The sequence below is a fragment of the Sander lucioperca genome, chromosome 17 (genome assembly GCF_008315115.2).
Source record: "Sander lucioperca isolate FBNREF2018 chromosome 17, SLUC_FBN_1.2, whole genome shotgun sequence".
NCBI classification, from domain to species: domain Eukaryota; kingdom Metazoa; phylum Chordata; class Actinopteri; order Perciformes; family Percidae; genus Sander; species Sander lucioperca.
Genome location: NC_050189.1, coordinates 27745610 through 27773109, shown reverse-complemented (window position 1 = coordinate 27773109; position 27500 = coordinate 27745610). Strand labels below are relative to the sequence as shown.

General features: G+C 40.9%; 3 protein-coding genes across 6 annotated transcripts in view; 2 read left to right on the top strand and 1 right to left on the bottom strand.

Annotated features, from left to right (window-relative positions):
- LOC116060779 (toll-like receptor 13) overlaps nt 1-12664 on the bottom strand; it is a 16159-nt gene extending 3495 nt beyond the window's left edge. For 2 of the 4 annotated variants that reach the window (XM_035994315.1, XM_035994316.1), the window contains exons 1-2: nt 8298-11022; nt 7070-7187 (exon numbers count right to left, since the gene is read on the bottom strand). In XM_035994315.1, coding sequence (XP_035850208.1) covers nt 7070-7187; nt 8298-10782 — 2603 coding nt within the window. In that variant the 5' untranslated portion in view covers nt 10783-11022. Of the gene's footprint in view, nt 1-7069; nt 7188-8297; nt 11026-12553 lie in introns of those variants that run through there. The other 2 variants (XM_035994314.1, XM_035994317.1) reach the window with 2 other exon arrangements.
- Nucleotides 12665-13166: 502 nt separating this feature from the next.
- Nucleotides 13167-20246, top strand: LOC118493536 (mucin-5AC-like). Its single transcript, XM_035993693.1, has 3 exons — nt 13167-13300; nt 14948-16865; nt 18928-20246. Exons 2-3 carry the CDS (start codon nt 14990-14992, stop codon nt 20244-20246), a joined length of 3195 nt encoding a protein of 1064 aa, XP_035849586.1. The 5' UTR covers nt 13167-13300; nt 14948-14989.
- Nucleotides 20247-25921: 5675 nt separating this feature from the next.
- The window catches only part of LOC116061827 (protein phosphatase 1K, mitochondrial-like), a 24984-nt gene continuing 23405 nt past the window's right edge, over nt 25922-27500 (top strand). Inside the window, exon 1 of the mRNA XM_035994332.1 lies at nt 25922-26049. The gene's annotated coding sequence lies outside the window, so the exon portion shown is untranslated. The remainder of the gene's footprint in view (nt 26050-27500) is intronic.

The window sequence follows — 27500 nt, the reverse complement described above, 5'->3', positions numbered from 1 at the left end:
TTTTCCACAACAACAAAAACACAGCAGTCTCTGAACTCGCGTTGGGAGTTTCGTTGGTTGGATGTAGTCCAGTTTGTTGTCTAATGAGCGGACAACAAACACGATTTTGCCACCCACAAACTCGTTCAACGTCCCCCGCTGATGATGTCCCTTTACTGGCCAGAGGCATCGAGCTGCACAGCTGGTCTCCATAGCCGGCGGGCGAAGCTGTGTCAAGTATTCCGTCTGTAATAAAGTGTCCTGCATAGTCTCTGATCTGTACCAATGTATCCCGGTGGTACACGTGTGCGGTAGTTTGAATGCACATAATTGTTGTTCTAAAATTTCCTTTGGGATGAATACATCTATCTATCTATCTAAAGTTTTGATACTGAGAAGCCACTAAGCTACGCGAGGATTCAAGATGGCTGACGGTCGTTTTGGTTCGTGAAATTTCGGAGAATGCCGGAGTCCAACCCCCTATGGGCTATGCGGAAGTAGCTCCTAGTACTGGCTGTAGTCCTTTGCCTCTGGGCAAAAGTCTTCCAATGACGCAAAAATCGTTGTTTTACGTCATCAGAAGATTTTTTTGCAGACCCACAATACAGAGATCTCCCCTCTCAGGGGGACATGAGGGAGGGAAGCACAGTCATTCAAAAATACTACTGTGTTTCCACTGATACAAAGCTTAATGCTAAATCGGTGAAGTATCCCTTTAAGTTTATGCACCAAAACGACAGTTAAGTTTATGCACCAAAACGACAGTTAAGTTTAGGCTCCAAAATGACAGTAACTGGCAATTTCCACTGGATGCGGACCGGCTCCGCTGCGTGTCGGCTGCGTGCTCCGCCGTCCGTCAATACCCACCAGGTCCGGATTTGTTGCGGCACGGCTGCGGCCATGACTGACAGCTGTAGTCACGAGGACCCACGAGATCTCGCAAATTCACGTAGAATAGAACCACAAAACCACCACCAGTTAGTTTCCATCCAGAGGAGTAGAGGGGAAACTACTCTGTGCTGTGTTTTCAAGGTGTAGTGCAGGGAAATATGATTCGCCGTGAGCACGGTGTATTTTACAAAATTAACCAGATTTTTATTTATTTATTTTTTACTTTGGACAGGTGGTTATAGCCCAAAACCAGATGCCTGAGCTGTGAATTCGATCTGAGTGAATGCTCTGACATCTCGGACAGCTCGTTATAAAATAAATTGAGCTCAGTGATCTGAGAACAAGACTGCAGCAGGTTGTCATCTACGCTGACAATGTGGTTAAACCCTAAATCAAGAGTTCTTAGTGAAGAAATTTGGCAGGCGACGTCTATGAGACCTTCATCTATCCTCGCCTTCATCGACGTCAGAAACATTTTTTGTAGTGAGTCAGTGGTCTGCAGCACCGCGCGGTACGACTCAAAGCTAATATAACTTCCACCTAGGAACAAACTAGTTAGGTTTCTCAGAAAGGTCTTGTTTGATACGTCCCATTCAATGTCGCTGCTACACTTACTCAAGTCGAGAGACCGCAAATGAGGAAAGACGTCTTTTGTAAGACTAAACTTTTTCAGATCAATTACACTGACGTCACAAATTGGCATGTGTCGGCCTTAGGACCTCCCAAAGTATTAACAGACACCGCTAGTAAGTTTTGATTCCAAACACATCAAACGTTATAGGCCAAAACGTAATTCTGCTAATTACAGCGCTCCCTATAGGTCTGAAGTCACCAAATTCCTTGTGCCTCTTCCTAATTGGACCCTGTACCTATGCACCAACATTGATGTTGATATGTGAAAGACTTGCCGAGATATGAGTTCACTTCTTGTTTGGCGGCTTCGCCGTCGATTTCGATTGGCTGAGATGGGCAAACACTTTTGAATATCAATACGCAATGGAATACCTTTTGTGAGGCATGGTCTGAAGATCATCTGTGCCAAATTTCGTGAAAATCTGACAAATTTTGTGATCTGTGAAAACTTTTTAGTGTTTTTGATCAAATCCAAAATGGGGGAAGGTCCAACATGGCGGATATTTACATCATTGGGTGCGTTGAGTTTGGCGTCATCCAAGGATTCCAGTTATATCTCGATGTTCAAAATTGGGCATACGGTTCAAAAGTTAAAAACGCTAACTTTGACCCATTGGTGGTGCTAGACTGCCTGTGGTGCAGACCTAAAACTTGGTGAAATTAATTGTGGGACTGTTCAAAATCAATGTGCCAAATTTCACAACTTTTTACTGTACGGTTCTATGGGCTCTCTATGTCATGCCATAGACTCCCATGGCAGAGGAATGATGTGTAATAATAAGAAAAGGTAGAATCACTAATGGTGCCTCGTAGCTTCGCTGCTTGGCCCCCAGTTAAAGGTAGCGTTGCATGGACGAAGGGAAAATAAGACCTGTTTAAAATTATTTCAAATCTAGAACACAATACACAATACAGTACAATATACCATATTGTAATACAATACAATTTTAAATGCTGGTCATTTTTTTTTTTTTTTTTTAAGGCCTAAAATTGTTTTTGAAATTTTAGACTTTTTAAGCCCCCGCGGAAACCCTGCATAAATACTAGGGGTGCACGATTCAGAAAATGTCAAGATTCGATTCAAAATCAAGTTTCGATTCAAAAAACGATTCTCGATTAAAAAAACGATTCACATAATGTAAATGTAGTTACTTTTCCCATGTGATTGCAGTAAAAAAGATGTGAATCGATTTTTTTGCACACCCCTAATAAATACGGACAATTGCCCCTCAATAAATTGAAGCAGAAAAGGCACACATTGCTGCTAAACATTTACCAGAATTCAGAAAATGAAGTGTCCTCAATGTCTCAATGTCCCCTGGCTGTGAAATCAAATATTCCTCTGGGACGATAGATCAAATCAAAATAACTTAATTATCCACACAAAAAGTAAAATACGACCTGACAACGTTACTGCTGTTGCTTCTTATCTCCTGCCTTTACTTGTATTACACCCTAAATATCTTTTGGTTCATACTGTTTATATCTCACCTCATGCAGAGCTTCCCCTTCCTGTTTACTGTTTTCTTTCACTTCTGCTTAGATGCTAAACTGCATTTTGTGGTCTCGGTACTTGCACATAAAGCTGAATCTAATCTAATCTAACTCTGGAACAACGTGAAACAACATGCAATGGTTGAATGAACAAAGCAAAACCAGAAAAAGAAAGAAAAGTATATCTATTGAAATTTATGAAAGAATGAGATTTCTTACAAAGTATCAGGCAGAGTGAGGTCAGTCCATCCTCCGTCAAAGACGATTTTGTTCTGTTCAGTTTCAGTTCAGTTTTAACAGTTTACCCACATCCTGAGCTCAGTGGACAAATGAAATAGTGACGACCAACAATCACAGGTTGTACGTATCACAAAAAAACCCAATGCAGAGGAGCTCTTTGTTTGTTTCACATGCAGGAAAGGTCATGAAGCTCCGTCCCACCTGGAGCATCCAAACACATATGTTAGGATCAGCGGTGGAAGAAGTATACAGATCCTGTTCTTGAGTAAAAGTACTAATACCACACTGTAAAAATACTCTGTTACAAGTCAACGTCCTGCATTGAAAATGTTACTTCAGTAAAAGTCTGTAAGTATCATCAGGAAAATGTAGTTAAAGGTCCCATGGCATGAAAATCTTTTTACAACTACGGTTGTTGTTGAATTGTCTCTTTACTGAGCCATTGTCAATCTAGTGTTGGCAAACAATACCATCAGCCTAGGACAACTATGGCTATGTTCACACTTGGCGACTTTTTTGACAAGAAAATTTTGACTAGGGCTTTTGTGGTTCCAAAAAGCAGCCGAGAGCGTCTTTTGTTGCTATAACAACAGCTTCTGCTACAGTATCCTAGCTAGAGCGCTATGTGCAGAGATGCTAACGTTAGATAAAACAAAGTGGTGGAGCGAGCTAGAGAATGAACCAAAGAGGTAAGCCAGCCTTCGCAAAGCATACCTCCTATGGCGCCATTTTGATGCTAAGAAGCCATCACCTGCAGTTAGCATCCCATTGACTGCCATTCATTTTGGCGCCACTTTGATAGCGAATAACTTTACATCTGAAGCGTTTAAAGACTCTATTTGTCCATTGTTTATTTCTAAATAAACACGACAATGTATAAAAGGCTCCATTACCTTGTATGTCACGTTATGGCTCCGTAGTAGTAGGCTCCAAAACACCAGTTAAGTTTGGCAGCAAAACGACAGTCAGGTTTAGGCACCAAAACGGCAGTTAAGTTTGGCAGCAAAACGACAGTTAAGTTTAGGATCCAAAATGACAGTTAAGTTTAGGCACCAAAACAACAGTTAAGTTTAGGCACCAAAACAACAGTTACGTTTAGGCTCCAAAACAACAGTTACGTTTAGGCTCCAAAACAACAGTTAAGTTTAGGCTCCAAAACAACAGTTAAGTTTAGGAACCTAAACAGCAGTTAAATTTAGGCACCAAAACGACAGTTAAGTTTGGGAGCAAAACGACAGTTAAGTTTAGGATCCAAAATGACAGTTAATTTAGGCACCAAAACAATTAGTTAAGGTTAGGCACCAAAACAATTAAATAAGGTTAGGCTCCAAAACGACAGTTAAGTTTGGCAGTAAAACGACAGATAAGTTTAGGCACCAAAACAACAGTTAAGTTTAGGCACCAAAACAATTAGTTAAGGTTAGGCACCAAAACAATTAATTAAGGTTAGGCTCCGAAACGACAGTTAAGTTTAGGAACCAAAACAACAGTTAAGTTTAGGTTACGAAACAATTAATTAAGGTTAGGCACCAAAACAATTAGTTAAGGTTAGGCACCAAAACAATTAGTTAAAGTTAGGCTCCAAAATGACAGTTAAGTTTGGCAGTAAAACGACAGATAAGTTTAGGCACCAAAACAACAGTTAAGTTTAGGTTACGAAACAATTAGTTAAGGTTAGGCACCAAAACAATTAGTTAAGGTTAGGCACCAAAACAATTAGTTAAAGTTAGGCTCCAAAATGACAGTTAAGTTTGGCAGTAAAACGACAGATAAGTTTAGGCACCAAAACAACAGTTAAGTTTAGGCACCAAAACAACAGTTAAGTTTGGGCACCAAAACAACAGTTAAGTTTAGGCTCCAAAACAACAGTTAAGTTTAGGCACCAAAACAACAGTTAAGTTTAGGATCCAAAACAACAGTTAAGTTTAGGCACCAAAACAACAGTTAAGTTTAGGCACCAAAACAACAGTTACGTTTAGGCTCCAAAACAACAGTTACGTTTAGGCTCCAAAACAACAGTTAAGTTTAGGCTCCAAAACAACAGTTAAGTTTAGGAACCTAAACAGCAGTTAAATTTAGGCACCAAAACAACAGTTAAGTTTGGGAGCAAAACGACAGTTAAGTTTAGGATCCAAAATGACAGTTAAGTTTAGGCACCAAAACAATTAGTTAAGGTTAGGCACCAAAACAATTAATTAAGGTTAGGCTCCAAAACGACAGTTAAGTTTGGCAGTAAAACGACAGATAAGTTTAGGCACCAAAACAACAGTTAAGTTTAGGATCCAAAACAACAGTTAAGTTTAGGCACCAAAACAACAGTTAAGTTTAGGCACCAAAACAACAGTTACGTTTAGGCTCCAAAACAACAGTTACGTTTAGGCTCCAAAACAACAGTTAAGTTTAGGCTCCAAAACAACAGTTAAGTTTAGGAACCTAAACAGCAGTTAAATTTAGGCACCAAAACGACAGTTAAGTTTGGGAGCAAAACGACAGTTAAGTTTAGGATCCAAAATGACAGTTAAGTTTAGGCACCAAAACAATTAGTTAAGGTTAGGCACCAAAACAATTAATTAAGGTTAGGCTCCAAAACGACAGTTAAGTTTGGCAGTAAAACGACAGATAAGTTTAGGCACCAAAACAACAGTTAAGTTTAGGCACCAAAACAATTAGTTAAGGTTAGGCACCAAAACAATTAATTAAGGTTAGGCTCCAAAACGACAGTTAAGTTTAGGCACCAAAACAACAGTTAAGTTTAGGTTACGAAACAATTAGTTAAGGTTAGGCACCAAAACAATTAGTTAAGGTTAGGCACCAAAACAATTAGTTAAAGTTAGGCTCCAAAATGACAGTTAAGTTTGGCAGTAAAACGACAGATAAGTTTAGGCACCAAAACAACAGTTAAGTTTAGGCACCAAAACAACAGTTAAGTTTGGGCACCAAAACAACAGTTAAGTTTAGGCTCCAAAACAACAGTTAAGTTTAGGCACCAAAACAACAGTTAAGTTTAGGATCCAAAACAACAGTTAAGTTTAGGAACCTAAACAACAGTTAAATTTAGGCACCAAAACGACAGTTAAGTTTAGGAACCAAAACAATTAGTTAAGGTTAGGCACCAAAACGACAGTTAAGTTTGGCAGCAAAACGACAGTTAAGTTTAGGAACCAAAACAATTAGTTAAGGTTAGTCTCCAAAACGACAGTTAAGTTTAGGCTCCAAAACGACAGTTAAGTTTTGGCTCCAAAACGACAGTCAGGTTTAGGCACCAAAACGACGGTCAAGTTTAGGCTCCAAAACGACATTTAAGTTTAGGCTCCAAAAAAACAGTTAAGTTTTGGCTCCAAAACGACGGTCAAGTTTAGGCTCCAAAACGACAGATAAGTTTAGGCTCCAAAACGACAGTTAAGTTTTGGCTCCAAAACAACAGTCAGGTTTAGGCACCAAAACAACGGTCAAGTTTAGGCTCCAAAACGACATTTAAGTTTAGGCTCCAAAAAAACAGTTAAGTTTTGGCTCCAAAACGACGGTCAAGTTTAGGCTCTGAAACAACACTTATTATATTACTATAACATAAATGAATTACATTTTGCGAGATTTTGCATAACTTCCGGCCGTAGCTGTATCCCTTCTAGTCACAACCCAGGCAGCCTCAGACAGAAAGTGGCGCCTGCTACAAGTCCGTAATTGTCCATGGATCGTGGAAATTATGAAGTTGGATTCCCTTTCCTTGTTGTTGGTTAACAGTTAATGATCGGTTAACAAGCCTCGACTATCATTTGAAAAAAACTCAAAGTTAGCATCACTAATACCTAGACTTAGAGGCGGCGCTGCCTACCTGGCCATCTGGATCTCTCTGGAGCACCACTCGCTCTGCAGGTAGTGTCGGCTGATCACACAGATGGTCTTCCTGCTGCCGTAGATGGCGTCTGTAATGTTTTCTACGATGGGCTTACCTGTGAAAACAACAGCCGCTTTCAGTAAATAAAAAAGGCTTTTTTCTACTAGGAGCTGCTCCAACAAACTGCCTAGTAACTCTTTCTACGTGGCTCATGGTTGAATAATGAAAATGACTTATTTAATTCTCTAATGCACCATTAGTTTGGGTTTTTGTGAGAAACGGGCGTCTTCTTTGCAAGTTCAGGACTCTTCCTTCCTACCTTTTGTCCATAACTGTAAAAAAGAAACGGACATTGCAGAAGAAGAAGAAGTCTATTAGAAAATGACCCTACTTCTCACTCTATTAGAGTTAGGGTTAATTTTATCGTCGTAAAACACACTTAATTTAAACTATCAGCTTGTCTTGGTTCGTCTTTCCACTGTTCCAACAATCACCACTCTGGTTTGGTTGACATAAACCCCTAATTCACCCATTTACATATGAAAATATGCTGGCTCTATACACGCTAAAAGTAGTGATTATTTACATGGAGTCTGGTGGGTTTGGTGATGGTGATTTTGGAGCTGTTTCTGGTTGAACAAAAAGGATCTTACTCTTTAACAAAAAGGTCTATAGGGATCATTTCCATAATGTTGTCAGACACTTAAAATAATAATCTGAGCCTGTCAGTGGCAAAAATATCGACGAAAATTGAGGATGTGGATTTCATTTGTCCTAAAGGGTTACATCCCAGCCCGGTTCGCTGCCGATTACAGCGTTCTCGCTCTATAGAAACAGAGCCCATTGCGTCATACTCTTACATTGACATCTGTCGAGTCCAAATGGAAAAGCCAAATGTTAAATCCAAATGGAAAAGCCAAATGTAAAATTAAAAAGATGAATAATTTTACATTTGAACTTTTCTTTTTTAAATTCAATTATGGCATGATTTTTCCTAGTAGCGTAGTAAAATAATAATTTTAGTTTGATCTCACTTTGTTTTCTCTTTGGACTTTCAATTTGAATTATGAATAAATATATCCTCCATGTAAATGCGCTCTGTCTCTATTCTGGACCAATTTCAAAAAAAAATGTCACATTAGTCACTCAGACAGAAATGCATGGAAAAAAGTAGGGTCCGGGTTGAGAAAACAATAACAAAATCACCCTTTAAATACAAACAGACCTGGTTCGAAGTCTCTGTGGTGCAGACAGAGTCTCCATCCTTGCTCCCCCTCCAGCACTGGAAGCATCTCTTCGTAGACCCAGGCTTCATCGTAAACGTTGTAGGAGACAAAAGCATCGTAGTGGTGAGGAGAGCCCTTCCTTCCCCTCCTCTTATCGTAGACGAAGGCCAGAAAGAGGTAGTAGGCGTAGGCCAGGTGCCACCTCAGGAAATGGTAAATGAATGATGCGAGGAGAGTAAACAGAACTAGACAAGTGCTGAATATGAAGCAGAAGAAGCCAGCGTCTATCCAACAGGAGCTAGTGTCAAAGTCCAGGAACTTGTTCCCCTTTTGGCTCACAGGAAAGGCACAAGTATACTGGTGGCCATTAACTACCTGCGTCTGGTTGTTGCTTTGCACCCACTGGTTGAAGCCAACGTTGGAGCATTCGCACGTTAAAGGGTTGTTATTCAGGTCCAGGTACATCAACGCAGGGAGGCATTGGAGGGCCGTTTCGTTGATGACCGACAACTCATTCCCGTTGAGTTTTAGCCATCTGAGGGTCAGCAGGTTCGCCCCGCCGAGGAAATCCAAATATCTTAATTTATTGTTGGAGAGATCGAGTCTCTGCAAGTTTGGAATTTGCCAGAACAGTTCAGGGGTTAAATGTGACAGATCGCTGTTTATTATCTGAAGAACCTTCAGTCGGGGAGTGTGTTTAAATGTGTCTGGGTGCAACAACTTCCTGAAGAAATTGTCAGATGTTAAGCTCTCTAAAGATTTAAGGCCCTTGAGCAGATCTTGTGTAATGTCCTGAACAAGAAATGTGTTGTAAACTTTGAGTATAAGCTTCTTCAAGTTTGGTAAATTTGAGAAAGGTGAATAATCATTTTGTTGAGAACTTTTCAGTTTCCAATCTAAGGTAAGATGTAATGTCAGATTCTCTAACTGTGCGAGTCCTATGAACATCTCTTTTCTGTAATGTCCAGGTGTAATACTAAGAGTTTGAAGATTATCAAGTCCTTGGAAAGCCCCTTCATACACATTGTAATATGTGTCTTTTTCTAAATCCAAAGAACGGAGGGAGGACAGGTTGCTAAAGTCTTCTGGCATGAGCTGTAAGAGACCATTATTGTGTAAATTCAAAGATTCTAGTTTCTGCAAGCTAACCTTGAAGGTATTGTCAAAAGTAAAAAGAGCATTGTCTCCAATATTAACTTCTATCAAATCGTTCAAGTTTTGAAAAACACATCCTTTAATTTTTGAAATGAGATTTTGGTTGAGATTAAGCGTTGTTAATCTTGTCAAATTCAGGAAAGTGTTGCAGTTGAGTTCAGTGATGTAGTTGGAGCTCAGATCCAAGGTTTCCAGTGTGGAGAGTCCTCTGAGTGTGAGGGGCACTTTGGACAGTTGGTTATAGCCCAAATCCAGATGCCTGAGCTGTGAAATCGATCTGAGTGAATGCTCTGACATCTCGGACAGCTTGTTAGAAGATAAACTGAGATCAGTGATCTGAGAACAAGACTGCAGCAGGTTGTCATCTACCCTGACAATGCAATTATTCTGTAAATCAAGAGTTCTTAGAGAAGGAATTTGGCAGGCGACGTCTATGAGACCTTCATCTATCCTCGCCTTCATCGACGTCAGAAAAAGTTTTTGTAGTGAGTCAGTGGTCTGCAGCACCGCGCGGTACGACTCAAAACTAATATCAATTCCACCTAGGGCCAAACTAGTTAGGTTTCTCAGAAAGGTCTTGTTTGATACGTCCCATTCGATGTTGCTGCTACACTTAATTAACTCGAGAGACCACAAATGAGGAAAGACGTCTTTTGTAAGACTGAACTTTCTCAGAGGGTTCAAAGTCAGCAACACGGTCTTTATGTTTGAGACGTTTAAAGGCAGGTCGTCTGATTGAAAAGAGGTGAACTTGTTGTTCCCAAGAGACAACTTATTTAGAGTTGGTAGTTTAAAGATGGGAGCAACATCTGTGATTTGCTGTAGGTAATTAGAGCCCAGATCTAATTGCTCTAAGCTGACCAGGGCCTGAAAGGCCACAGGGGAGATATAACTGATACGGTTCCTCTGCAGAGATAGCAAGACTAGTTCGGACAGTCCTTGAAACATGTTGTCTGTCACTTTTGAAAGCTTATTGCTGGACAGAGAGAGGAACTTTAACTTCTCCAAGTCTGCAAAAGCTCCATCATCAATGTGGGAAATCAAATTAAATCCCAACTCTGCATAGGTGAGCTTTGGTAAATATTTTAAATCTCTCCTGGTGATCTTTGAAATGCTGTTTGAGCCGAGATCCAGTGATGATGCATTTCTGGGAATGTCGTCGGGAATAGCAGTGAGGCTGCGCTGTCTGCATGTAACCCACAGATTATTTGCATCTTCAGAGTAGTTAATCGTGCAGTTTTTCAGTGAAAAAGCCAGTAATGGGTTGTAATGAAGCAGGAAAGACAGAAGAGGAACAAGGAACAGAGGCCAACTTCCTGTATATTGCATGATGGTCTTTGGGATCTAACTTTGAGGTGGAGAAGTTTTTCTTTCAACGCTGCACATCTGAGGAGGATGAAAGAAGAAATCTTTACTCTACGGTACATTTTAAACTGAACAGACAATATGAAAATTTTTCCAGTAAATGTCCAGAAAAAAATGGTCTTTATTTCTTTGACATTTTTCTTTTGAGTATTTAATTTCTTCTTTAAAAGATAACATTTGTTTTCGGGTTGTAAACGTTTTATATATGGGTGAATCCGAGCATAAATGTTTCCTGCGTATAAAGGCTCTGACACACCAACCCGACGGCCGACCTTTGGCAGAAAAGGCAGTCGGACTGACTGCCTCCCCGAGTTGGTCAAAAAAGTGCCTCGGAACACACCGAAGCAACGCCGATTTGAGTGTAAGTTCTGCTCCATAACAGCAGGTGGCGCTAATCTGTATTGTCGCCCAAAAAATTAAAACCGGCAGCTGATTGGTCGAACGTGTCACGTGGGTCTGGCTGCTCCTGGATTTTACAACCGAACTTAATGGCGGCTTGTTTGGAATACGATCTCATATATTACGAAGATAGTTCACCGCAACGTGTTTCTGAAAACATTTTAAAGTGGCCCAAATGAAGGCCAACGGCTCCTCCGACTGACGACGGCACGGAACACGCCGAACAGACTTCAGTCCCTGACCTCAACAGACTGTGCTTAAAGGAACACGCCGACTTATTGGGACTTTAGCTTATTCACCGTAACCCAGAGTTAGACAAGTCCATACATACCCTTCTCGTGTCCGTGCGTGTTGTAACTCTGTGTGACGGTTCCACCGGTAGCTTAGCCTAGCACAGAACCTGCAGGTAACTTTCAGTTGTTTGCTAGCAGACGGAATAGACGAGGAGGAAACCTTCGCACAATAGAAGTCAATGGAGGGCGGAGAGTTGTTTCCCTCTACGGTGGGGACTTAAATGCGCTCTGTTTCTATACCTCTGTGTGTAATTGCAGTTTGCAAACAGTTTCCTGTCCTGTTTTGTGCACAACTAGGTTGGCCAAAATGTATTGTGAACCTAAATTGTTATGCAAGCCAGATCAAAATTTGTTGAACCATGTGCTTAATGGCCCTTAAAGGAACACGCCGACTTATTGGGACTTTAGCTTATTCACCGTAACCCCCAGAGTAAGACAAGTCCATACATACCCTTCTCGTGTCTGTGCGTGTTATAACGCTGTCTGACGGTTCCACCGTTAGCTTAGCCTAGCACAGAACCTGCAGGTAACTGGTTCCAACTAGCCTACTGCTCCGAATAAGTGACAAAATAACGCCAACATGTTCCTATTTACATGTTGTGATTTGTAGAGTCACAGCATGTACAAAAAACAACGTAACATGAGACACAGCCGTCTTCTAAACGTAAACAAACTGGGAACTATATTCTCAGAAAGGCGAAGCTCTGCTACTTCTGCTACTTGGGCGGAGTGATTTGCTTTGCAGCAAGCCCGTGCAAAAGTACAATATTTCTCTCTGAAATTTAGCGGAGTAGAAGTAGAAAGTGGCATGAAAAGAAATGACTCAAGTAGAGTACAAGTACCTCAACATTTGGACTTAAGTACAGTACTGGAGTAAATGTACTTAGTTACCTTCCACCACTGATACAGTTGTTGTTGAATTGTCTCTTTACTGAGCGAACCTACAACATTATTATCTGTTAACTTTGTGTCTAATCCACCAACCCTCACACACTAAATCTGTACAACAGGACGGCAACAACATGAACACATTCAGACGTTACCTTTTATCTCTGGAGTCACGTCAGGATGAATCAGCAAGACCAGAGTAGTTTCTCTTTCTCTAACTTCTCTTCAACTGCAGCTCATCAGGAACTACGAGCCCTTTTTCTGTAGGCCGGGTAGGGGATGAAAATCTATAGATCTCAGTCATGTGTTTCCTGGTTACACTGATAACGGACTGACAGACGGAAAGTCACAAGTTTTACACATCATCAGTTATGTAAGATTGTTACGACTCAGAGCAGATGTGCTCAGCAGTGGTGGAATGTAACTAAGTACATTTACTCCAGTACTGTAGGAAAGGATCAATACAGTAGATTAATTCATTAATAATAATACTATTTACATAAATGAAGATATTAACATGCAGAAAAGTCACAGATTGTTGCAGAAAAATTCACCAGAATGCAGGAAACAAAGTGTTTGATGATCAAAATTTCCTGGGGGGCGACCCAGACACCCCGGCTATAATTCGTCCCCCCTAATGCTGAAACAAAACAAACGTTTTCACTAGATAGGTGGAGATCAACCCCCCCAAATGTTGAACCCAAAGTGACGCCCTTGGATGATCTCCTCCCTCTCTCCCTACTCCTTTTATTTATTCATAAATGCATCCTGTGGTCGAGCAGCGAGGAGGAGAGGGAGGGAGCAGCTGAAGCTTTCTCTCTCACTCGGCAGGCGGTCCTCGGACACCGTGATGGGACTCCACCGTCGACCTGCCAACGCTGGCGTCCGTTGACCCTGAACAGGTATGTAGAGAGTTTAAGATTACTATAATAATACTGTGTGGTGATCTGTAATACCCGGATTTGGAGCATTAACTGTAAATAAAGTGCATTTTTCTCATCTGTCATGTATGTAATTAGGCTACATTTCCATGAATCCTATAATATGAATTAGATGAAAGTCACGGTATTTCACAGTGGTAGAATGTAAAATACAAAGTTGAGCTTCTTGTACTTTTTACTTCATCAATTTGATTTATTTAGCACATGTTAAAAGACACAACAACAACAACAAAATATTAAGATACATTAAATAAAAAAGACATGCAAAGGAAAGACAGAAAACCCCTCAGGGTTCCCTACAATAAGTCAACAATATATAACAAGAAGAGAAAAATAAAAAGACATATAGTCTATGAAATGAAAAAGGGACAGAGAAAAGAAACAAACGAGGAGAGAAAATACAATGTGAAGAGAGAGAGAGAAAAGGAAAAGTAATTATAAAACGAGAATCATGTTAGGAATCATATATACAGTAAAATATTTTTCACAGATTTTTGTAAATGATAAAGGAGAAAGTTTCTGTAGGCTTGGAGGGAAATAATTCCTTATCTTAGGACCTTGGTATATGATGCTAAATTGTGATGAGGTAGTCTGTGTTTGTATTTTTCTACTCCACTGCATTTCAGAGGCAAATATTGCGCTTTTAAGTCAAATACATTTGACAGCTGCAGGTTAAGATTTCACAAACGTGTTATTTTGGCTTCTATGATGTGGCGCAGTATGATAATCTACCCAGGAGTACAGAGGAAGTATCTAAAATTGGCTCCATGTTAATGAACTACAACATTAAAAAGGATGTACGTGTATATGTTTGTGATAACAACCGAATAATCTAACACTCGGAAAGGAGCCATTCTGCATTATTAGTACTGTATACTACATGCTTCTACTTAATTAATATTTTAACACAGGACATTTTCCTCTAAGGGAGTATTTTTAAACTGTGGCATACCTATACTGAATACTTCTTCCACTGTTGGTATTTAATTTCTTAAATCATTATGCCGATGATACTCCTATGGGGACAGAGTGTGTTTATGGTGATTATTAGGAGATGGATGAATGGATAGATAGATAGATAGATAGAGAGATAGATAGATGGATAGATAGATAGATAGATAGATAGATAGATAGATATTGACTTAAGTTGATGTGTGCATTCAGTCAAATCAGATTTATTTGTGCAGCACAAAATCACAATTTTGTCTAAAAGGGCTTTAAAACATGTGCAGTAAAGAGTCATCTTTCATCCTTAGACCCTTAGATTAAGTAAAGGAAGAACAGGTATTACGTTACTGACATTTCATGAATGTGGATGTGTCAGTCAAAGCAGGAAAATCTGATCCCGAGAGGATTCTGGACTCAGTGGGACAGAAAATAGCTGTCGGAAAGAACAGAAATGCCATAATTTATCCATCATAATATAAAATGGCTTCACAGAATACAATATCTTTACTTTTGGTATTTAATGCATACTGTAATTTAATTTCATTTCATTTCATTAAATAAAATCAATTGGTCATTTTCTACTGGTTTGATAAATGGTATGTGGTTTGGGAATTATAGTTAAGTTGTTTTGATAATTTGTCTCTCTATCTGTCCAATCAGGTGCTGACTTTCAATTGCTAAATTCTACAACAAAATTCCACCATGGAAACCTCCCCAAATATTACTAAACTCACAAAGGATGTCGTCCAATCAGAATGCCCTATTCCAGAAGAGGCGGAGCTTGCAGATGCCCTTGGCAACACAGATCCCAACGCCAACTGGGGGGCGGAGCCTAACTTCAACCTCAACCTTACTCGGACATCGCCAAGCAACCCCCGCCAAGCCACAGAGACCTCGAAGCTGCATGGAGCGAACAAAAAGGATCATGGGAACAAAGGAGGTGGGGCAAAAGGAGCAGTTACTACGGAAACTGGCAAGTCAGCAAGCACCCTGATGACCCATGTGATGTCACCAAGGGAAAGAGATGATCCATCGCGACCAAAAAGCAAGACTTCAGCTTTGTCTCGCTCACCCACAGCGGAGGCGTTGGTGAACAGCAAAGACGAGCAAAGGTTGAAATCCCCAAACCCCAACCGTACTCCTTCAATCAGCCAGAAGTCGCACGCATACAGCAACATGGCGGCAAGTCCAAAACCACAAGTAACCATCGGTAGCAGCCCCAGAACGACCGAAAGAGTCAAAACACAAGTACAGAGAGCGGTACCTGCAAGCGTCTCAAACCCCATACCACATGTTGCACTGACAACTGGACTGACAACAAAGACTACAAACAAGTTAACGGTTAGCCCAAAAGTGCAAACACATGGAAAAGTAATTAGCCTTGAGACACAGTCACCAAAGATGCAACACATTCACGTAAGCCCAAACGGACATGATCAGAAAGGGGATTTAAACGTTACCAATCAAACCCCAACAATTACAGCCAAACCCCAAAAACCAGACCCAGCAAGCACCAGACATGACTTAGGGACTCATAGTTCTGAGATGCCCCCTGTAGGACCAAAATCCCCAAATCAGAGGGCTGAAATGGCACAGCTCAGCGCCAAGACTCCTCAACCAAGTTCTCTAAGTGCCAAACCGTCCACACAGAGGAAAGCTTCTGGGACCAGAAACAGTAACGCATCAGGGTCCAAGGACAATCTTGATGGTAAAGATTCAAGCATCAGTTCTGGATCCAAAACCAGTTCCAAATCCAGTTCAAATTCTAAAGCCACAACCAAGGATAGTATGGATTCCAAAACCCTCTCTGATTCCAAAGCCAGTCCCAACTCTAAAACAGCAATGGGGTCTAAAGATAGCCTTGATTCTAAAAGCGGTTCTACTTCTAAAACAAGTTGGGGATCAAGGGACAGCTTAGACTCCAAAACGGGCTCCAATTCTAAAGCTAGTCCCAATTTTAAGTCTGGGATGGGGTCCAGAGATAGCCTTGATTCTAAAACTGCAACGGAAATCAAAGCAAGCAAAACCAATCCAGATTCTAAGACAGTTGTGGGTTCGAAATCTGGCAGTGGGTCAAAGGACAACCTTGATCCTAAAACTCAGACTTCAGACTCTAAAGCCAGTTCGAATCTCAAAACCAGTCCAAGAGTTAAACAGGGCTCTGTGTTAAATCCCAGTTCTAATTCTAATGTCTTTTCCAGGTCTAAACCTGGTCTGACCCGTTCCTCTTCTTCTAAACCTTCTCTGGTGGCGTCTGGCTCTAAGATGGACCTTGTTGGATCTGTTTCCCTTTTGTCCTCTGGAACTTGTCTGTCTGGGTCCAAAGACAACAACCCCAAGGCCGCAAGCTTCAGTGCGAAACCCAGTCCAGATGTTAAAGCTGGTTCCGACTCTTCTAAGCCTGGACCAGGTCGGTCTAGCTCAAAGTCAGCTCTGGCAGATTTGTCACCCTCCTTGATACCGTCTCCTACACCAAGTCCGGCAAGTAGCAGTCCTGGGTCTGATCCTGGCAAAGCTCTTGGTTCTAGTCTGGCTGGACCAAACAGGGATGTCCAGAGGAGTCCTGGTTCTGATCCAGGTAATTTACATTCATTACATTGTCCTTAAGGAATAAGAAACTTTGAAATGCCTATCTTACAGAGAGTAAAGGCCTCTTTACAGTCGCCGCACCCAACCTGTCGTGCGCCAATGTGATGTCAAAATGACGTAGATCTTGCTGGCGCGCCAGGATTTAAAGTGTACAACCAGAGGTCTATTTTTTTCAGCGGCGCACGACAAAGCGGAAACAGGAAGCATGAACGAGTTTGAGGGAAACCGGATGCAGGGACTCTCAGAGTGACTGCAAGTCTCTCTTGTAAACTTACTGGGTTAAGATGAGTTCTTTTATGGCGAATGAAAGGCTTGATCCCACCAAGTAGGTCACTGAATCGAATAGAAACATTGACGTCAATGCTGCTGCCAGTTCCGCCATTGTTTACCTTTTTCTTCTTCTTCTAGTCCGTAGAAATAGCAAAGTTGGTAGCCTTTCCTCACCACCTCTGTTCAGGAGTAGAGGGTAACTGGTGTCGTGACCACCACACGCGAGTATAAATAGTTACAGCGCTCCCATGACATCACACTGCCGCGCGACAGGTCAGGTACGGCGAGTATATCGGACGCCTACGACACATCTTGTCAAGAAAAACTCTTCTAGATCAGGGTTTCCGCGGGGTCTTAAAAAGTTTTAAAATTTCAAAATCTAAATTTTAGTCCTTAAAAACTCTTAAATTAGCTGAAGTATTGTGTTCTAGATCTTAAATAATTAACAGGTTTTAATTTTCCTACGGCCATGCAACGCTACCTCCAATGCTCTTTGTTTTATTCTGTGGTGTGAATATATTCCGCTGTATTACGACTACAAATGAGACCAACATGCAACTTATATTGCAGCCAATCAGCTTTTGTGTTAATTTCAGATTGTACCACAGACATAAAACAGATTTTATTCTTCAGCTTTGGGGAAGTACTAGTTTAGCCATACTTGGCTTGAAAAAACTGAATTTAGGGGCTTAGTTGATGTTGTGATAAAGGCCTTAAATTTAGGCCTTAAATTCAGCAGATATTATGAATTATTTTGACTAATACAATAGTTAAGATGAGAGGTTGTTGAGTGAATCACAGACTGGTTTATGTCAGAGTTTGGTCAGGATGCTGTTTTGAAACCATCTAAACATTTTGTTTTTTTTCAAAAGCCGTGAAATTAAATAAAACAACCAAAATCCAATGGAAGTAATCATTAATCTTACCTGTGAAGAACATGGATGCATGGATGTATATGTTGTATGGGTTCCATACAATGTACATACATGCATCCAAGTTATTTTGGGGCAGTTTGGTTGTTAAGAAACCCATATTTCTGATATAAACACTTTGAAAACGGGTCAAATTTGCTCCGAGGACAATACAAGGGTTAAAAAGTCTTACATTTGATTGGTGAAAACTGCAGAAACTCTGTAGATCTATATACCTCTATGATTTATCTTTTTACATCTAATTGTAATAATTGCAATTAATATGGCTATGCTCATACCGCCCTGTTATTTCAAACCCTGGAATTATTTAACCTATTCTTGACATCAATAACCTTCAGATAGGTGCTTTTGAATTTTAATTTCGTAACAATTCACTTCCCGTTTCCTTTCACAATTTCTTTGTAACCAGGTCTCAGATCCATTGTTATCACACTAGATCTTTAGATATATATTGTCAGTTTTACAGAACTAACCTTGGCCAGTTTCCTGTCAGGTACAGAAGTCCAGTTATTTGGAACAGTTTTTCTGCTTCCCTTCGCAGTTACTTCTCATGAAGTAAAAAAATCAAACAAATCCTACTACTATTTCTCTTGATGTAGTACTGATTTACTGAGTTACTGTAATAACTGTTGTTTTGATTTTGTAGTAGCCTTTGTTTGGAAATGTAATTCTTTTCTATTCTTTAATATTAGTATTTATTTTATATTTATGTCCATTTGTAAATTGGTGGCAAACATGTACAGCTCTTTAAAGTCAGAACATAAATACATTTTTCACATTGGCCCGAATCCTCTTCCGTATAAATGTGATTTTTACATCAGTCTGTTATAACATGTTTCCTGCTTGCAGATTCTGGTGTGATTTCAGGCCTGCTGGATCCTCTGGCCACCTCCAGCCCCAAAACCAGAACCACTGTTGCGTTGACAATGATGAAAGGATCCACATCAGCGCCTGCGGCAGTTGCATCAAACACCAGCAGGACATCCATTAATATCAGTCTAACTCGGGGTCTCACCTTTGACTCTATCACCAAGACATCGGCGAAAACAGATGCTGCTGTTGACGAAGAACATTTAAAATTGCCGGAGACCAAAGTGACAGCTGTAGGAGACCCGGCATTATCCCAGGGGGCCATGCAAGGGGTAGATGTGATTGACAACATAGGGTGGTTGCCAGGAGATAGAAAGATACTGGGCAACCTGCTGAGCAAACCAAGTCAACTGGGAGACGGAAATGCCATCACCACTGGTAGCAACATCCCATCGCCAAGGGCAAGGGGTGTGGAGAGGAAAAAGGAAGACAAGAAGAAGCAGGAGAGGGGGAAACCGAAATATGGTCCAGGGAGTTCTTCATCTCCCTCTCCTTCATCACCCCTAAATCCTCTTCCTCAGCTTTCCACTCATCCAGCGAGCTCCAAGACAGTAAGGGAGACCGCGACCATGACCAGCCCGAGTGAGAGGCTTCATCTGCAGGGAGGGGAGCGCAGAGAGGTGGGCGTCCAAGTGGAGGTAGTCGAATGCTTGGCTTCCACCAGCTCCAGTCGCCACATGGGAGCTCCCTCCTCCCTGATTGGCTCTCCCAGCTGTAAGTCAGGTAGTTTGATTTCTCCGACCGTCCCGTCACTGTGCTGCATCCCCGCCGGGCACCCACCTTTCCAGCACGTCTGCAAGATCGACATCGAGCTGTGCAGCCAATTGGTGCTTCCGTCTGTTGGAGCTGAGCGGGCTAGTTCCCTCCCCGCCTGTCTGCGTACGTACAGCTTCCAGCAGAGCCCCGCGGTCATGCCCGAGCTACAATTCAGACAAAACCAAGACATAAGCGCTGAGAGCAACTGGGAGGATGAGGAGCAGGAGGAAGTTGTAAGGGAGCAAAACGAGGAGGAAGACGAAGTGGGTGGAGAGGAAAGGGAAGAGACGGGGAAGCCACAGGAGGTGGCGTGGGACCAACAGGGAAGGACGTGGGAGGTGTACGGAGCCTCGGTGGACCTGGAGTCCCTGGGCACTGCGATCCAGTCCCACTTGGAGTCAAAGATTCGGGAGCAGGAGAAACACATCCGGACTCTGAGGAAATCAACCTGCTCCGACGGCAGCCTCACAGGTTATAAGAGGAAGAAGAGGAGAGGAGGGATTCTGGGATGCTGCAGAAAGACGCCCAACGTGACAGACTAAGACCCTTTAAAACACTTTAAAACGCCAGACTTTAAAACACTAGTGTTCACATCTGTCAGCACAGCACTAACCTTTTCACATTATGTCTGACAGGCCAGCATGTATTTCTACAATACTGATTACTTCAAATAGAATAGCAATGAAACCCTTGTGCACACAAGACAAACAACCTCTATCAGCTAAAATAACATCATTCCATTCGTACATATAGCTACGAAAAGTAATGTACTGTAATTTGTATGTATTCCACGTATCTACTGCTGCATGCACCACATTGACTGCCACAAAGAACGTTAAGAGCCATGTAGGGAGGAAGTCGGGATGGATGGATGGATCCTAAAAACACAGGGCTTTGAAGCAGGGGGAGCAATGTTCGTGTCCCGGAAGAAGTTACGGGGGGGTGTCCCGCGAGTACTATTTAAGGGAACCGGTGTTTTAATCCAAACCACAATCTTTTTTTCTAATCTTGTTTGGTTCCATTAACCTTACTGTCGTCGCCGCATGACAGTCACCTTTTGTCTGCTAAACGTAACTGTTTTGTTGCCTAAACTTAACTGTCGTCGCAGCAGGACGATCACCTTTTGTCGGCTAAACTCAAGTCCAATGGGCGCTAAAAGGAACATGACATCACCATGACATCACCATGACCTCACCATGACCTCACCATGACCTCACCATGACCTCACCATGACCTCACCGTGCACTGTGCCCGGGTTTCTCTGCCAACCCGTTCATGAAAATGCGTTGTTTATTTTTAGGTTGATTGTCGCCAACTCTTAGTTAATTACCTCCACCAAAGAAGTCGAGTTATTGCCTCGGTTTGTTCGTTTGTTCGTCTGTCAGCAGGATTACAGAAAAAACTACTGGGCTGATTTTCATGAAACTTTGTGGAAGAGTGTAGCATAGGCCAAGGAAAAACCCATTACAATTTGGAGTGGATCTGAATCATGGGGCATTCATGTGGTGTCCTGAGAAATTAGTTCCCGACTAGGAATCTTCCCACTGTGTTAAGGATCAAACGTAAAAAAAGACATTTGTCAACACCAGAGGATCATTTATTCACTATATTATAAATTAAAAGCATATAAATTACCAAGAAGGGTTTCATGTGACAATACCATAAAACACATAATCTAATTTTAGTTCTATTTTTAAAAAGGTTTCTGTGTACTTCCAGTTTTTGAAGTTGAGTGGCGAGGGCAGCCGCTCTCCGTTCTCGCTGGTGGTAAATATTTCATCCACTTCCTTTTTTACGAAACGCCGCACAAACCACTCAAGCACTCGGGAAACCCAGAAGAGGTGTGTGTGTGTGTGTGTGTGTGTGTGCGTTCGTGCGTGCGTGTGTGTGTGTGTGCGTGTGTGTGTGTGCCTGCGTGCATGTGTGTGTGTGTGTGCGTGCGTGCGTGTGTGTGTGTGTGCCTGCGTGCATGTGTGTGCGTGTGTGTGTGTGTGTGTGTGTGTGTGTGTGTGTGTGCCTGCGTGCATGTGTGTGTGTGTGTGTGTGTGTGTGTGTGTGCGTGCATGCGTGCGTGTGCGTTCATGCGTGCGTGTGTGTGTGTGTGCGTGCATGCGTGTGTGCGTGTGTGTGTGTGTGTGTGTGTGCCTGCGTGCATGTGTGTGTGTGTGTGTGTGTGTGTGTGTGTGTGTGCGTGCATGCGTGCGTGTGTGTGTGTGCCTGCGTGTGTGCGTGTGCGTGTGTATGTGTGCACGTGTGTGTGTGTGTGTGTGTGTGCGTGTGTGCGTGCATGTGTGCACGTGTGTGTGTGTGTGTGTGTGTGTGTGCGTGCATGTGTGCACGTGTGTGTGTGTGTGTGTGTGTGTGTGTGTGTGTGTGTGTGCGTGTGTGTGTAAGAGTTAAATTGCTTTTTGAAATTTCTCGGATGGGAAGTAACGTTACTTTACTTTCTCTGTCCCCTCTTCCTTCCTTTCTTTCCTTTCCTTTCCTGTCTTTTCTTTTCCTTTCTTTTTTTCTTCCGTCTTCTTGTTTACTTTTATATATTTTCCTTTTCCATCTTTTCTTTTCCTTATCACTTTTCTTTTTCTTTTCACTCTTTCAATTATATGCCTGTCATTTGTTCTTTCAATCTTATTTCTTTTTTCTGTCTTTTCCTTTTCCCGTATTTCCTTTAATTCTTTTCAATCTTTTTGTTTCCTTTGCAGTCCTTTCCTTCCTCTCCACCCAGGTCACTACACACTTCAGTGAGTATAGACATTAATAAATGCAGTAGCAGGTTTCTGCTGACGGGTGGAGACACACACCGACAGTCTTTCTGCTTTACTAACAGCACATGTCAAACATCAACTTAATCCATACATATTTAAATGCTCTTTTACCTCTTTGTCTGCGCTGTTGTCATATTTGTGGAGTTCATGTCCTACTTAGAAAATCAGTACAGCATATTAACTTTTAATACACCCTGTTTTTTCTTTCCTGCTCATTCTCTTCCTTCCTCCTCGATTTGTACACATTTCCTCCCCTTCCTCGTAACGTTTTCCCTCTGGTTTCTCTGTACTGGAGTTATGTTGTTGATGGAGCACTGGGTTTCTTCTCTGAATTATTCAGAAACATTAAAGTCACGCTCATGTTAACAACAGAGTCTCTCTGCCATGTTTTATTCAGTCTGCTTCAGATACAATGAGCTCACACACTTCATTATTGTGCTTTTGTATTCTTTAAAAACTTTTAGGGTTTGTAACATAGACAAAATCTTGAATATTATGTGCAGAACTTTTCAGGTGTAAGCAGTTATGCTAATGTTATCATCTGAATATATGACTAGCGTTAGCATGGGCTAGCTAGGTTGGAAGAAGTATTCAACAAAAGTAGTAATATAGCAGTGTAGCAATATAAATTTAAATAATTTTTCATGTAAAAACTTACTGGTTTTTCTTTAAATTTTGCAAGCGAAGAAAGTCTCAGTTTGTTTAAGTACCACTTAGTTTTGTGTGAAACCGCTCGGTGAACTACATATCTCATCTCACATAAATATGCCACTTTGCTTGTTGCTCGGCTTGCTCGCTAGCTAGCTAGCTTAGCTCTGTTCCACAACACATAACGTGATCTTACCTGATGTGTTTTATCCAGCATCTTTTTATCAGCCGAGAAGCGAAAGAACAAACAAGACGTCCGCTGCTCGTGTGAGTAACGTTACATCCTGTTACATAACACACAGGCATCGTAGCTTCTGCGTGACGTCGCTTACGAGTTGTCTTTCTTATGCTGCGTTCCCGGAAACCCATAACTCGTGTTTTCACAACCTTCTCCCCGTGAAAGTGTCCTGGAACGGCAGTCAAACCCGTAACTTACTCCCCGTGAACTCGTACCAGATCGTTGTACTCCCAGTTACAGTTTTTGACGTCGCACACACATAAACAACAATGGCGGCCCCTGTTGATGCTGTACAGATGCCGGTGATTAACGGTGAGAAATAGAAATAAATAGACATAAATAGGCAACGTAAAGTAATTCCGCACATTGTAATCAAAACAATACACATACGATTGTGTACTACTACAGGTTATGTTTATTAAATGAAGCCCAAAATATGTCGCCGACTAGAAATCACTAGTATCAGCTAGCACTAGCTAGCACTAGCTAGCACAAGCTAACGTCAACGTTAGGTAGCCGCTAGCTAACGCTAGCTAGAAGGGTTTGTCGTGACTTTGCCTGGAATGCTACCAAGTCGTGAGTCGTGACTTGAAGTCGTAACTTACGGGCTAAAAATTGTGTCTGGAACGCAGCATTATTACCGTGTTTTGCAGTCTTATATTTCAGCAGTTTTGCGACAAACTGTGACTTTCTTGACTTTTAAAATTATCTTAATATTGACGGAACATCATATGTGTGTAATTAATGGCTCAATTCAAACGGAATCAAATAATTACTTGTCTCTCCCCGTTCACTATATATCGTACACATTTTTACCGAAAAAGGGATGGTGATCCACCAGAAGGGGAGGGACTTCGCCTCCAACTTTAAAAAATACCAAAGTTACCCTTTAATGCAGCCATCGTCAACTGGCGGCCCACGGGCCAGATCCGCCCGCCAAAGTTTTTAGTCTGGCCCGCAGAATAATAACGAATTCAGAAAATGTAAAGAGGAAAAAATGCGTTCTGTTATTTAGCATTTCAAGCATTTACAGCAGCATAACATTACACAGGTAGAGCACAAACCCACCCACTGTATTTGCATACGCAGTATCTGACTGGGAACGATACAGAGAGGATAACCAATGGCCGCTGGGGCAGATGAACTCACGCTAGTCTCGTTACTGTAAGTAGGCTACAATAAAACCTTTGTGTAAAAAGTCAATACTTACCAATGCACTCACCTGTATAAACAGGCATAAACATGTAGAAAGCATATTTCAATCTGCTTTGTCTGCTCAGTCCACTCTTGTCCACCGCGCTGTTTTACGCGAACACAGCTCTACTCTGCAAATAGCGAATTTTTACAAACAAGCTAAAACAAAAGCTGTCGGTTTGTAGTCTAACTGTTTCTTAGTTTGCCGGGAATCTTGAAATTTGGACAAATTCTTATGAACTTAACTGCTAGCTGAGCGAACCATCCTCTCCGCTGGAGCGGTAAATCTATGGATGTATTAAGACCAAAACACATGTGGCTACCTAATATGCACGTGAATGACGTAACCATTATGTTTGCGTTCTTCATTCTTGATGATGATGGTTGTATTATTTTGCAACAACATCGTTTCATTGCAAATTAGGCATACATGACGAATGCATAGCCTGCTTATCAGTCCATTCATCATTAAAGCTGGGCTTTTCCACGTCAACTTTTCGCTTCAGCCTCTTTGACAGTGACATTCTTACCTGACAACAGCCGTTTCTTTCTGCAAGCATTTTCCACCAATCAGGACGCTGCATACTACAACCATGTTTCCTAATTACAGACTTTAACCATCACTCCTCAGTGAACTGCCTCCTAGTCTGAGATCGACTTAAAGAGCCAGTTATCATAATGGAGTTTCCATGTTTTTTAGGAGTTACTCACACTAATACATGTAAAAAAAAAAAAAAATTTAAAAAAAAATATATATAAAATATAATATATATATATATATATATATATATATATATATATATATATATGTGTGTGTATATATATATATATATATATATATATATATATATATATATATATATATATATATATATATATATGTTTATATAAAATATAAACATTCTGGCCCTTGGAAAAATGTAGTTGATGACCCCTGCTTTAATGCATTAGTAAAAATAATTTAATGATATAATATAATAATAGTATAACAGTCCCAGTGGACATTTTTATACTTTTAATATTTTAAACCACATGTTAGCCTACTGATGATACTTAACATACTTTTACTGAAATAACTTTTAAATGCAGGACTTTTACTGTAACAGAGTATTTTTACTGTGTGTAATAGTACTTTTACTGCAGTAAAGGATCTGAATTCCTCCACCACTGACTATTACTATAGTTACTAGAGTTTGTTTTACTTGTTTTAATTTTTTAAAATGAGGAGCAAACAATATAAAATGGAGACTTCACATTTAATTCCTTCTTCTTGATCTGGCTTGGCGCCACAACAGACACACCGTCTTCGGCGATGACGTCGGGACTGTGCTCGGGTTCTGATTGGACGGCTGTGACCCCCCCCCAGCCGAGCCCCCCCTTCGTTCTTTTCCAAGCTCCAACAGCTACAGCGCGAGGACGACTTCACGGTTGGAGCTGAAGGACGCCTGTTGCCACGGAAACAGCACCAGCGGGAAAAGAATACAAAGGAAACAAAAGAAGGTCGGTTTTTGGGAAAAGTATTCAGATAATTTACTCCTACGGTAAAAATACTAATACCACAGCATTAAAAAAAAATATGGTTACAAGTAAAAGTCCTGTAAGTACAAAAGTAGTCATATCAAAATTGTACTGTAGGCTACAGTGATTAAGTAAATGTACTTAGTTACTTTCCACAACTGCAATTATCTTTGCTAACAACCTTTAGCTAGTTTATGAAGAGCTTAGTATACATTACAAGTTGCTATGATCTAATTAGTGTCTTTCCTGTGATATATTGGCTATATGTTCAATAATATATAATGATTAGAGTCACTGAAGCAACACCTCAGAGAGGTATGTTTGTTTATTTGTTTATTTTAGGTTTAAATTAGACTTTTATCATATTTCTTTCCTGCAATAGGCTATGTTTTGAGTCTTAATTTTTTTCATTTGTAGATTAAGTTTCACTCCATTTAATGGTACTTTCAAAAAATGGTATACGTGCAGTTTAGTGTCCCAAATTCCCCATACAATATGCTTAATTATGAACCTGCTAAACCACCTGTTTAACAGGTGTTATGGTTATGGTTAGGGTTAGGTAATGGGAAACCTGTCTCAAATAAGACCCTCGTCATTTGGGACACTAAACTGCACATATACCCCAAAAAATATACATATTTATATGGTGAAACAGCATAAACGCCATTGTAAAACCTGTTCCATAAAGGGCTAACCTATAGCCATGGATGTAGTTAATATTTGACTGGATACTGGAAACCCCCAAATGGCGCCCAGTTCAATGGAGTTGTTGCCTTTGACCTACAAAAAAAGAAAGCCAATGGTTTGTTGTTTACTTAAACGGGGTCAATGTGTAACCCCTTGTGCACCCAAATACTCATGTGCATTGTTGTGTTTGAGTGTGTACAAATTGTTCTAGATTAACATGTAAAGGTCATCACACACTGATTGCACAAAGTTGAACTTCTCTGACATATGTTTTCTTGGCTGCAGAGTGAGTTTAAATTCAGATACACGCCTACTAGCAGTTGGTGAAGCAATCAGTGTCATACTAGTATTGATTACAGCTTTATTTTCTTTGGTGGACCACTTTCCACTGACAGTATGGAAAAAGGTAAATGGAGTAAAGATGATGGAAGTCTGCTCCTTTATATACTTTCTACTCCAGGGTTTTCTCCGCCATTGTAAAGTACCCCGAGCCGTTTTGGGCAGCAACTAAACCGAATTAATGTAACTTAACCCTCCTGTTGTCATCGGGTCAAATTTGACCCATTTTCAAAAAGTTTCTATATCAGAAATGTGGTTTTCTTTCAACCAAATTGTCCAAAATAATAATGCGGATGGCTCCCTACAACGCTCTTCACAAGTAAAATAAATGATCAGTTCACTACTTTCATTGAATTTGGGTGTTTTATTCAATTGAAGAAAAAAAATGACAACATTTCTGGAAAAAG